Source organism: Periplaneta americana, chromosome 13 (genome assembly GCF_040183065.1).
Source record: "Periplaneta americana isolate PAMFEO1 chromosome 13, P.americana_PAMFEO1_priV1, whole genome shotgun sequence".
In the NCBI taxonomy this organism is placed as follows: Eukaryota; Metazoa; Arthropoda; class Insecta; order Blattodea; family Blattidae; genus Periplaneta; species Periplaneta americana.
This window is the reverse complement of record NC_091129.1, coordinates 53104825-53118891: the sequence shown is the minus strand read 5'-3', so window position 1 is coordinate 53118891 and position 14067 is coordinate 53104825. Positions and strand designations below refer to the sequence as shown.

At 34.8% G+C, this 14067-nt stretch overlaps 1 protein-coding gene across 6 annotated transcripts in view; it reads left to right on the top strand.

Moving 5' to 3' along the window:
• LOC138711906 (von Willebrand factor C and EGF domain-containing protein-like) overlaps positions 1 to 14067 on the top strand; it is a 216975-nt gene that overhangs the window by 145266 nt on the left and 57642 nt on the right. For 4 of the 6 annotated variants that reach the window (XR_011335524.1, XM_069843205.1, XM_069843209.1 and 1 more), the window contains 2 exons: positions 7448 to 7639; positions 13206 to 13862. Coding sequence is in view for 5 of the 6 variants with exons in the window: in XM_069843205.1 (XP_069699306.1) it covers positions 7448 to 7639; positions 13206 to 13862 (849 nt within the window). In the remaining variant the exon portion in view is untranslated. Of the gene's footprint in view, positions 1 to 6270; positions 6354 to 7447; positions 7640 to 13205; positions 13863 to 14067 lie in introns of all 6 variants that reach the window. The other 2 variants (XM_069843208.1, XM_069843206.1) reach the window with 2 other exon arrangements.

Genomic DNA, 14067 nt, shown 5'->3' with positions numbered 1-14067 from the left:
CGAATCCAGAAATGCATATAGAGTGTTAGTTGGGAGGCCAGAGGGGAAAAGACCTTTAGGGAGGCCGAGACGTAGATGGGAAGATAATATTAAAATGGATTTGAGGGAGGTGGGATATGATGAGAGAGACTGGATTAATCTTGCTTAGGATAGGGACCAATGGCGGGCTTATGTGAGGGTGGCAATGAACCTCCGGGTTCCTTAAAAGCCAGTAAGTAAGTAAAGAAAATATTAAAAAAATTAATGTACGTTTTCCTTTTTTTCTTACTGATTATCAGTTTTAATATTCTTCACGCATTCATTCAGTTTCGTCTTATGTTGCAAATAAGACTTTCAATCATAAACAAACTTTTTGTGAAGATTCATGTTTATATGTAATCATCATCGTCGTTTTTTGTGACACCAATTATGGGAGTCAAGTGTGAGATCAGTCTTCATTTCCTCAATCATTCCAGTTATAACCGTTCATTACTTCCATTCATGGCTTTCCTCTTCTCTCCACATACTCTTTCATCTGATCTTTCCATCTTGTTCTAGTGATCTTTATCTATTAACTTTTAATTTCATTGCCTTCTTTGGTAGCCTTTTCTTGCAGTTTACAGGTAACCTACTTATATCTTTATTCCATAACAAACCTTTTGCAAAATTGTAACATTTAGAACTACACTAGTTGTTGTTTTCTAATTCCAGGCATTTGACAATAAAGTCATTTGACCTCTTGCACTCCAAAATTTTTCAAAGATATTGTCTGTGTCAGCCATTGAAGCACGGATTTTGAGGTGTTCCAAATCCATTTCTTGGTTTGAGTTGCACAATGGGCAGTTAGGGGACTGATATATTCCAATTCTATGCAGGTGTTTGGCCAAACAGTCATGGCCTATTGTCAATCTAAATGCAGCTACAGACGATTTGTGTGGTAAATTAGGAATTAACTGTGGATTATGATGCAAAGAGTTCCATTTTTTCCCCTTGAGATTGTGTTATCAAATTTTGTTTGTTGAAGTCTAAATAGGCAGATTTAATAAATCTTTTTACAGAGTAATACATAGATTTAGTAACAGGTCTGTAAGTAGCAGTGCTGCCCTTCTTTGCTAAAGCATCCGCATTCTTGTTTCCCAGGATTCCCTGGAGATCAAGGATATGTCTGTGTATAAATGAAGCCAGTTTTGAGGAGAGTACCTAATATTAATTGTCTCTAAAGACAATTGTTTCATTATTTCAGTGTTTACTTCTGATTTCAGTATTTCTTCTGTTAAATTTAGATTATACTCTATATTTATTAGAGTTAAAGGGTTTGGTTTAATTTGTAAGTTTTTTTTTTAAATTCGGGATGTTGATTTACTTTGTCTTTTCAGGATTTACTTCCAAACCTATCACTTTACTTCCTTCAAGTAAAATTTCTGTGTTTTCCTTAATCATTTGTGGATTTTCTCTTAACATATTCACGCCATTCTCATATACAAGAAGCTGATGTAACCCGTTCAATTCCAAACCCTCTCTGTTATCCTGAACTTTCCTAATGGCATATTCTAGAGCGAAGTTAAAAAGTAAAGGTGATAGTTCATCTCCTTGCTTTAGCCCGCAGTGAATTGGAAAGGCATCCAACAGAAACTGACTTATACAGACTCTGCTGTATGTTTCACTGAGACACATTTTAATTAATTGAACCAGTTTCTTCATCCGTATCTGTACATATCAGGCATAACCCCAGTCACCTCAGTCAGATGTAATTCTGTCATATTCTTATTCCAAATCAATGAAAATCATTCACCTTCTTTGTCTGAATGTATGTTGGTTTCAATTTTAGTTTTTCATCCTCTTCAGTACTCTGTATTAATTTATTAGTTAGTATTCTTTAAAAATTTTAAAACATTGAGTATGTATTATAATTTCCCTGTAATTTCAGCATTTCTTTGTGCCTCATTTAAAAAAAACGGCACCATGTAACCCTTTTTTTCCAGCCTTCTGAAATCTTATTTTCATCCCAAATTCTTTTAAACACTCTACAGAACCGCTGAATACTACTTGGAAAAACAATGTTAATTATCATTTCTATAGTAATTTTATTATTTTATATAATACATTATATGTGAAAGTCATAACTAGAATGTATTATAACATTTAATGTTGTAAATTAGAGAGCAAACAATTATAAACATGATTGATAGGATAATTATGGATCTGGTTTCAGAAAAGACTGGTTTTTAAAAAATCTAAAAATGTGCAAGTTTAAAATAGGCCTATATATTCAATAACAGCATTACTGGTATTATAATATGTGCATGGTGTGAAGTATTGAGGGTTGTTACCATTCCGCCTCTATAAATTTATTTCATTTCATTGTCACTACACCCAGGTATTTCTACGAAAGTACTTGTGAATGTTTTCATAGAGCATTATCATATTAGGACACAAACGACAAACCGACGCTGTAAAGCACCTCGACATTTCCCCCGTTAAAGTAAGTACAGTGCATATCCCTTTCAGTTTTTCGGTAAAAAATCTTGGCATTCACATGGATAATAATCTCAACTGGGACATGCAAATCACAGAAACCTGCAGAAAAGTATATTCTATTATTCATGTGCTAAAAAGGATAAATGTTCATCTTCCCTCTTGCTTAAAAAAATCCCTTGTGCAGACCCTTGTATTTCCCCATTTTGACTATGCTGACATTTTACTGACTGACCTTTCCAGCGACAACAAAATGAAACTTCAACGTGCTCATAATTTGTGTGTACGTTTTGTAAGCAATGTTCGTAAATATGATCATATTACCCCATCCCTGGAAGCAATAGGTTGGCTTAAACTAGATAAGAAAAGAAATTTACATTCACTTCTCTTTCTCTTCGAAATCTTGAACTCTTCTATTCCTTCGTACCTGTCGTCTCGCTTCACTTACCTTTCTTCCCACCACAATCTGAACACACGCTCTCGCCATGAAACAATACTAACAATACCATCCCATCGCACCTCCTCATACTCATCCTCTTTCACAATAGCCCTGCCAAGACTCTGGAATTCGTTACCTGCTAGCATCAGGGACTGTCGAAATAAAATTCAATTCAAACGCAAACTTACTAGGCACTTGGTCAGTAATTGAGACTCGTTCAGACATGGTTTCTTGTAAATAGTTCTTTTAATCTACCACAAAATATCTCAATATCCGGTAATTTCATCACTATAGAATTTTGTTATTGTAGGTTTAATTTGTAATTTAGTAAATACAAAAATATTCTTTGTTCTTAACTTCTATGATAAAATGTCTAGCTTTCATTAATCAGGTATTCTTGTCGTACTTTAATTTTTATTGTAATTGTAATTGTAAATTTAATATTAATTGTAATCTTATTGTTCATGTTATAGTTGTAATCCCCTGGTAGAGGGGCAGAGAAGGCCTGACGGCCTTATCTCTACCAGGTTAAATAAATAAATCTAATCTAATCTAATCTAATCTAATCTAATCTAATCTATTCAAGTGTTTCATTGTTTATCCGATCTGAGTCAGTCAGTACAAACTAAGTGCAAATGTTGCTTGTACACTTGTCTAACAAGTTCAGTTTTATAGTAAACACTACAAAATGAAGCAGGTTGTAATACTGTTGCGCCTCCAGTTTTTCGCAGATAGGTACTGTTATAATGCATCACACATTTTCTGAAGTCTAAGTAACAGTGCGAACTTTTTCCGTACAGTTATCAATGTTGCACAAATAATTATTTTTAAGGTACAAACTTAAGATGATCCTAGAATAGAAACGCAAGATATTCTGTGTTAACCTACTTAGTCTCATGCACCCAAGAACTTCATCCTTAAGAGACTGGACTTACGGGATATTTTGTACTAGTAATTGGAGCAAACATTTGAATTTAATGGTCAGAAGGGATAATGTGTAACATATATAACTTACTTAAAGCAAGATTTTTTCATAATTCTAAAATGTGACAGTATATGTAAATGGTGTCATTATTTTAGACTTTTATTGTGGTCATTATAGTATGAAACTTCTTTAATTGGCACCCAATTGTCAAGGTTGTTCGAACTTCAAATAGTGTAAAAAGAATCTCATTGTACATAACATTAATTTTAGTTGAGTATCAAATTAATCCAGTTTGGTTAATTTTCCAACATATGTAGCTCTTGAACGTATGCTCAGAGCAGACATTTTCATCCATATTAATTCTTAATTCTTTTTTATACATCTTGATTACACAACTTTTAACACTGTATCACTTAGGAATATGTATGATAAGAACTTTCTTGTGTTAACAAGGTACGTTAAAATTTAACACAAGAAAGTTTTTATCATACATATTCCGAAATTCTTTTTTGTTTGGGTAAAGGGAGATAAATCATAAAATGATTTATGAGATAAATGAAAATTAAACTTCGGACCCTTTTTGCAAATAATTTTCTACACAAACAAAACACATCAAATGCTAGTATTCTTTTGTTTTTTGCAAAACCACTTGTCTAATTTAACTTGTGTGCTCACGGGGAGAACAAAATTCCATTTGTACAAAAAATGACTTATCCCCCTTTACCCGAATACCACAGAATTTTCGTTTTAGTTAGTTACCATTAATTTTTACATGAGATTGGTGAAGAATAATACTTTCGTGTTTAGAGCTTACAGTAATTAGATCAATATCATACATCCCATTAATTTTTTACAAGTTTTTACATAAAGGCCTTATTTCGTTAATGTATAATTTTTTGTAGTAAGTATTAAACCAGTATTTAGAAGCGTATTTTGGTGGTACATGCTAGAGTAATAGTTTAAGCACTATGCCACAAAGCCGAAGGTCGAGAATTCTATTCCTGATGGGGTAATGGATTTTTTTGACCTAATCCTTCTTGCTTTACTATGCCCCTGGGTCGACTCAACCTCTAACAGAAATGAGTACTGGGCAGCTTTCCTTTGGGATAAAGATGACAACCATATAGGACTGGAATTCCTACTGCTACTAATGCCGATTGTTAGCAGGATAAGAGTCTTAACCTCCCTTATGCTCAGGCCTCCATGGCCTGAATTAGAGATAATGTTACGTTTTATTTTCCTGATGAAGGTTTTGAATAATAGTTCTTTGGACTTAAAATGAAAAGCAGAATATAATATTTACATTTTGTTGATCATATGGTAAGCTAAGAGTTCGTATATATTGATGCACTCCAGAAAAAGAAAATGTACAAGTATTTTCTTTTGTCCCAATATTTATCATTACTACTTCATTTTTCATGTATTGCAATGCTGCAAATTAGTAAAATTATGTGTTCGTATAAATTTTCGTACCTACTGTTATGATTTTAAATATAAAGATAATATTAATAATACCCGTATATGTTATGTTATTTTGAAATTGTTAACAATTGTGGAACTCAAGGCGTGCATTTCATTGTCCCATTGTATATTTTTGTTACTTTTTTTTGTGTATGCCAGTTATGAATTTGTATTTATTGTAACAATCATGTCTAAAAAAGTGTAGTCCAGTTTAGTTTAGTTTAGATCATCATATATGTCCTCAGTGGTTGAGTGGTTATTGTGCTTGCTTAGATTCGAGATTAGTTGGTTAAAGGTAGTAGTAGATTTTTAATGGCGATGAGAATCTTTAGAATGACTTTCTTCGAAATGAAATGAAACTGAGGTTCCACTATCGCAGGTTTATGAGCCATTCACTCACATCAGTTAAACTCCTACTAGTCGTTAGTGCCCAGATTTCCATGCAACTACTTACCAATACAGCCGCCATGGTGGTCTCGTGGCTAGAGCACTGGACTTATAATGCTGTGAACCCAGATTCGATCCCCAACATACCCTCGATATATATCTTGTGTGGGGCAAGCCCATTGTCTAGGTAAACAGAGGTTTTCTCTGGGAGCTCCGGTTTCCCTGTGGCATCCCAAAAAATCTTTATCATCATTCGTCGGCCTTGGTAGCGCAATTGGTATAGTGCTGGCATTCTGTGCTCGAGGTTGTGGGTTCGATGACATTTAAGTGTGCTTAAATGCGACAGGCTCATGTCAGTAGATTTACTGGCATGTGGACAAAATTCTAGCACACCGGCAATGCTGATATAACCTCGGCAGTTCAAGCGTCGTTAAATAAAACACTTTTTTTTTTTCATCATCATTCTATCTCATTGCGAGTGTAGTGTAGATCAGCCTCCTATGGCGCACCCTGGGCAACGACTATATCAGTAAATTGGTCTACACAACTGGCTCCAGCTCCCTTGTGACATCCCAACAAATCTTCTCATTCTATTTCACTGCAGGTGTAGCATTGACCAGCCTCATATGGCACACCCTGAGCAACGACTATGTCAGTGAATTGATCTACACAATTGGCTTCATATGGGTGAGTAATGAACTGTCAAGCACCATTAAAAAAAAAATCGAACAGTTTTCATCTGCAAGTGCAAAGAGCAAATTATACTATTTCAGATGTATAGAAATTCAGAATTTCGTATTTTTATGTAGACAATTTAACAAAAATTTCATATTTCCATATAATTATTTGCAATACTATATATTTTGACTTTTGACCTGTGTTATCGATTTTTAAAAAGATGTTAAGTAGTTTTGAAAATAAATGCTTGACCATAATTCCAGCTGGATGTGGCAAACACTTGTAATCATTCATGCCCTTCTTTAATTGTGATTTTTATTTATTAACGTGTAAAGATATTTCCTATACTTTTTTTTACTTGGTTATTTAATGACGCTGTATCAACTACGAGGTTATTTATCGTCGATGGAATTGGTGATAGCAATATGATATTTGGCGAGATGAGGCCGAGCATTCGCCATAGATTACCTGACATTTGCCTTACTGTTGGGAAAAACCTCGGAAAAACCCAACCAGGTAATCAGCCCAAGCGGGAATCGAACTCGCACCCGAGCACAACTCTGGCTCGGCAGGCAAAAGCCTTAATTGACCAAGCTACGCCAGTGGCTGATGTTTCCTATATGTGGCAAAAGAATATGAAATGCAAAACATTGAAAAGAATATGTCATATCAATCTACTATGGAAACAATTTAATATGTCTAGAATTCCAATGATAAAAGAACTTGGATCGTGAAAATTGGAAGTTTATCACTTGTCATAAACTCGATATAGTAAGAATGATATATTGAGTCAAAATAAATGTTTTAATGTTGTAACCATCATTTCCATATCTTTATGTATATGCAGTATTTCACAGAACAATACTACAGTGTATAAAAATCGGCTATAATAGTTTTCATCTATGATTGGGGTTGTCTCCACCTCAGAAATGAAATTCACGATTTCCAAAACAGAGAAGTTGAGAAAGGTCGAAATGGCTTTATCTGTAGGATCAGTTTTATAATTGACCAGCATCCATGTCTTGTTTCGCATGTTTATTTTCCTTGTACTAAAATTCTTTGTTAGAGCATATTAGAGTAAAGTGAATACTATTCTTTTACAGACATAGACGAATGCTCAGTGAATAATTCATGGCTTTGCCATGGAGGAACGTGTATGAACACAGTCGGATCATTCATGTGCAGATGTCGGCCAGGCTACCAGTTGGTTGGGCACATGTGCATGGATGTGGATGAGTGCACACAAAATAAGGGTACAGTGGGTATGTGCGACCAAGTGTGCATTAATGTGCCAGGTATGTGTATCATCCTATGTGTGACTGTTTCAAACATGTTATTTCAACTTTGGATTATATATCTTTATACATCTATGCATATTCCCCCCCCCCCCCAAGTTACGTGATAAAATAAAGACTCAGTAATTTCGTGTAAACGCCAACTAGGTTTTTTAATCATTTATTTAATGACGCCACATCAATTGCTTGATTGCCTAGGGTCAGTGGAATTGGCGATAGTGAGATGGTATTTGGCGAAATAAATCCCGGGATTCTGCATGAGATTACCTGACATTCCTCTTACAGTAGTGGAAATTCTGAGTAAATTTAAACCAGGTAAATCATCCCAAACAGGATTGGAATGTGTGCTCAAATATTATAGCCGTTAGATCCAGATACATAATTGTGGCACCTTTACCTTCAAAATAATCTCCTTCAATTACGATGCACTTTTGCCAGCATTGGTACAATATTACTGGATAGAGCCCTGAAAATATTTTTCTTCATCAGTTGAAGCTGTAGTATTATGTACTGAAGATAAACAATACTAACGAAGCTGATTTTTGTAGCATAAGGTGTTAAATCAGAGTAGTATCGGGAATATTAAAACACTGTAGCTTTTTTGAGATTTTGGTTACTGTTTGGCAGACTTCGATATTTGCACACTATTTAAATAAGCTGACATGGTGAACCTGAACACTACCATAGCAACACACTTCAATAAAGCTGTTATTGCTCACAATTGCTTATTGTTGATGAACTTGAAAATGCACTATATTCTGAATTATTGCAGCACTACACAGACACCACCAGTTCATGTCATTAATGATAGCTCGCTACATGACTATCTTGTAAGAACAATAAATTAAGAAAAATACATAAAATCATATAATTAAAAATAGAGGAGTCAGACAAAGATGTGGTGTATGTGCAGTTCTTTTTAATATAAATCAACACAATTATAAGGTAATTCAAAGAATCTGTAAAAAGTAGAATGTATCTTTAAATAATACATTACTACAAACCTTACAGTACGTTGATGACCAACTCTTGGTCACATGCACAAAGTGACAGCATTCTATTTAAATGAAATTGCGAAAAATATGTGATATGGATATTTCTATATTGGAAACTCAGTTATTGAGGTTTCTTGACAGAAACTTAAGTCAAATAGAAATTGACGGAAAAATAACAGAACAAATATCTGAGTTCAACTGCCTCGATTACTTAATTTCAGAATATAGGAAATATGGTGATATATATTTCGTCACAGCATTTCTCATATGTAATGGTAGACCTCACATTTTCATGTATACGGTGCCACCATTAACAATCATCACAAATAACACTTCTTTGCAGTATACTTCAATAAAACTAACTTAATCCCACTAACTATAGTCCATCTTGCTGCTCAGTCCATCGTCTGTTTAATACTTATCCTATCTTGTTTATGCTATTCATTATTTGTTCACTAATTCACATGTACCTTACTGTTTATACCAGTTCACTTCTACATCTGATTCTTTATTCAGTTCACTATTCGCTATAATACAGACATCGGATTCTAGGGCAAATGCCTATTTTGTTTCTTTAGGAGAAAAGTAAAAATAATTATTAATATTTGTGTTTCATGGAAATTGAAAGGTATTCAAAGAGTTTTATAGTGCCCTAAAATGCCCTAAAACGGTTATTAGAGCCTAATTTGTTAATATTCGCCTAAAAATGCCTAACTCACTGTAAAGTTTCGCATTTTACTCTTATTTTTTATAATTTATACATGCATTCACTGCGAAATTTAAGGCATTTAAAAAGTGGAAAGTTTGCTTCACACCGGCCATGAAACCATTGATAAAGGAAACAAAATGTTTTGAATCTCACGACACTCGCAATAGATTTCACCGAATTTAACATGTTTGGAGGCATAAATGCCGACAAAGAACCAACCTTAATTTTGAAGCAGGCAACAATCACAACATGTGCTGCTACCGATTCAGAGATATACTATACTATAAAAATGACTGTTTTCGGTCTGAAACCGATTAGCTGTACTGCCTTTCAGAGTGTCATAAAATCACAATTTTTGGAGAAAGAGTGTTTTTGAAATATTTATGAAAAGTCGTAAAACTGCGAATTAGTAGGGTAAACCGTTACAAAATATTTAAAAGAATGGCCCTCCTAGTGTTAACACTACCAGGAAATGCAACAATAAGTGGAACTTTGTATTTTTGTCAAATTGAATCTCATTAACAACGGTTCATTTGAATGCTCGTTAACAGTTGCTCTTTCCCTCACCTTATTTGTGTTGAGAAGTTTTGAGCAGTAGGACGTTTTCCTGTGAAGTTTAACGCGATAATGCCGAAAAATATAAGTGCAAAATCTACATTGATCCGGCAATGGCTAATAGAATATTCAGAATTCACTTATGATGGAAAAATAATATTCTGCAAGATTTGTAGCAAACAGGTATGTAACAATAGTTGAAATATATAAATTCTTTTAATTTTAATGAGTAGGCCTATAATATTTATACATTGACTGAGCTATCCTGAGGTATAATTCTTTTTAAGACCACTACACTTTAACCTTTTAAATTCCGATAGTTAATTTGCAGGTCATTAAAATTTTGATTGTTCGAACCCACTAACTTTGTGATAGAAATACGGCAATACAACAATTAGGATTTTATTTTAATTCAGTTTACTTTACATTTTTAGATTTTGCAAGAAAAGAAGTGCCACCTAAAGCAGCATGTGCAAGGAGCGGCTCATAAGGCTAAAGCTCAGCAGAAAAATCAACTGCAACAAACTTTACTAACACAGCCTACTTCATCCAATCTCAGCAGCAATTTCTATGCTGATTTAACCAGAGCGTTTGTTGCTGTTAATATTCCCTGGAATGCAATTGAAAATCCGGTTTTAAGACAGTTTTTACAAAAATACTGCAAACAAAATATCCCATCTGAGTCGACCCTAAGAAAAAATTACTTAGAATATACAATGAAACTTTAGCTTCCATTCGGGAGGATATAGGTGATTCTTACATATGGGTCTCTGTGGATGAAACCTCAGATCCTATGAATAGGTATATAGCAAATATGGTAATAGGAAAACTTAGTCCTGATGGACCTTCGATTCCACATCTCGTATGTGTTAAGGAACTTTCGAAAGTGAATAGCCAAGCCATTGCTTATTTTGTAAATAAAGGCATACAGTCTTTATACTCAGGTAATATAGACGATTCTAAAGTTCTGTTGTTTTGTACTGATGCTGCCTCATACATGGTTGCTGCAGCTCCACTTCTTAAAACATTTTATCCTAACCTCACGCATGTAACCTGTCTAGCACATGGCCTTCACAGGGTTTCTGAAACAATCCGGAATGAATTTCCTCTTGTCAATTCGTTTATTTCTAACACAAAAAAATGTTTTTGTAAAGCCCCATCCAGGATTTCAATATTCAGAGAGAACTTTCCAGATATCCCACTCCCACCTCAGCCGGTTGTTACACGATGGGGAACCTGGATTCAGTCAGTGGTGTATTATTCTAAGTATTTTAAAGAAGTGGTCACAGTTATTGATAAATTATCTGAAACTGATAGTGCAGCGTGTGTGAAAGCAATGAAAGATTGTCTGAATGACTCACGAGTGAAAAACGATATTGCCTACATAACATCAAACTTTTCTTTCATACCTGCAAGCATTGAACAATTAGAACGTAAAAAACAATCTCTTTGTAGCCAAATAGCAATAGTTAAGGAAGCTCAAGTGAACATACATTCTGCTTTGGGCGAAACTGGGAAAAAAGTTAAAAATAAGTGGGACAACGTATTAAATAAGAATGTAGGATTTTCATTGTTGGAAAAAGTATCAAGAGTGATATTGGGGGAAAGTGTAAATGTTCCAGTAAGTATTGATGTTTCTATTGTACCTAATTTAAAATTTGCTCCTCTCACATCAGTTTCGGTTGAAAGAAGTTTTTCTGCTTTCAAAATGATTCTCAGTGACAAAAGGCAAAGGTTAACTGTGGAGAATTTAGAAAAAATTCTGGTGGTGTACTGTGCAGATAATTATAATAAAGTCTGAGCATGGAACTGAATTTCAATAACTTAAAATGAGTAATCTTGATATCAATAATCATTATTTCATTAGTTTCAATATATTAAATTTGTGCAGCTCTGTTTATAAATATAATATAGTATTTTTAATGTTTAAACATACTTTTTTGTGCGTATTTTAGTGTATAACTAAAAATTTCAGTGAAAGAAATAAGTATGATACCTTGATGTGCCTAAAATGCCTATTTTCATTAAAATAGAGCTTAATTTTACAAATTTTGAGCTTATTTTAGGCGCCTAAAACTGCAATTTTTAGTGCCTAAAAATCCGATGTCTATAACTTATGTGCACCATCAATAATTCCTATTCACACTTTCCTTACTCTGATGTCTTGATCTTAAATATAGAAAGTAATTTGAAATTAAAATTAAACAAATATGATAAAGTGAAGAGTGGGTGTAACGGAAAATAATTCTCTCTGGCACCAGGATTAGTACCCGGGTTTTCACCATATGGTAATGCAGAATTCCTGCACGAAATATCATATGTCCTTCGATACATCATAGAAATGTGATAAATTAAGTAATATAACTCCAATCGCAGTAGACAGAACGATTGTACCATATGTAAATGAGTATGTATACCTAGGGCAACAAGTATCCTTCGAAGATAGCATGGAGAGAGAAATACAACGGAGAATTGGACTCACATGGCGTGCATTTTGGTTCCTTAAATTCGTGCTTAGATAAAACCCTCAGCAGAACACTAAAACTAGACACCCTAGTAACCTGCATTTACCCAGTATTACTCTATGGAAGTCAAACATGGTCACTAATATCTAAACAGATGAAAGCGATACAAATATGCCAGTGGAAGGTGATACGCAAAATTCTAGGCATATCCTTAAGAGACAGAATCACCAACGAGGAACTGCTTCAAAGGGCATCAGTTACAGATATTGCACATCTAGCTTTCAAAAGTAAGTGGAGCTGGGAAGGCCACATCGCAAGAAACAACCAATGGACCTACAAGTCTACCATGTGGGACTCCAGAGCAGGCAGACGGCTTCGAGACAGACCAAGGAGAAGATGGGCAGATATCTTTAAAGAATACGCAGGTCGACAATGGTCCAGGACAGCAAGAGGAAAAAGAGAGTGGAAAATTCTAGGCAACAGCCTGAACAGTTTCCACGATTAAGTGTTCCAGAAAATTCGAATTGCAAAAGAGACACAGTTCACAATAGTTAGTCACAGTAATGCGGAGTAGCTCACAGCGTTAGGTATATAAGAGCTAAACCCTTAACAGAAGACCATTGCTCTAAAGGGACGTAAAGAGGCTTATCTTTATCTTTTGATTGATTGATTGATTGATTGATTGATTGATTGATTGATTGATTGATTGATTGATTGATTGATTGAAATGAGTCTGGCTCTCTCGGTCCCGTGCATGTGGCGATTGATTGATTGATTGATTTATTTATTTATTTATTTATTTATTTATTTATTTATTTATTTATTTATTTATTCTGTTCCAGGTGCATACCAGTGTTGGTGTCACAAAGGTTTCACACTTTCAAGTATTAATCCCAGATCGTGTGTGGACATCAATGAATGCGAGAGCAGTGTCTGTTCACACAACTGCAGCAATACAGTTGGCAGCTTCATCTGCACATGCCCACCAAACATGAAACTCCATCATGATGGAAGAACATGTGTTCTTCGCTCTGAAGGAGAAGGAACGCGTGTTGGAATCGATAATAACTCAAAGAACATTATAATCGATGGCTCTAGGAAAATAGTGATCTATGGGCAGAACACCAGTGAACAACTCTCACCTGTATATGGGTCTGCACCTTTGCCAACTCAAATAGTGCAGTCCTCTGTTCCTCTGAGATCAGCAATACAGCAAAAATATGGAACCAATACTGAATGGCACAGTGCAAATTCTAAGAATCAGAGTAGAGCGAGAGACTCTGAAGGAACAAAGTCAAAATCTAAAGGTTTAATGAATACTCTTCCTTCATATACATCACCACTAGAAGTTCTGACAGTGGCAAGAGGCATTTCAGCCGTTGACTCGAGGGACATTAGGTACAAGCCATGTATACCTTCATGCAAGAATGGTGGTTTCTGTGACGGAAAGAGAAAGTGCCATTGCAGGCAGGGTTTTCAAGGCCGCTATTGCCAGATTGGTAAGTGTATGGAAAATTATTCGAAAGGAACACAAAGATATGAACATACTCTTTGATAGTCAAGGAGCTTTCAAAGCTCTTAAATCTAAATTGGTTATGGAATGCCTAAAGGTACACATGTTATTACAGCTTGGCAAAATAGACATGACTCTTTCAAAACATATGTGCTAATAACACGTGTGTGTCATGCATTGACAGATCCTGT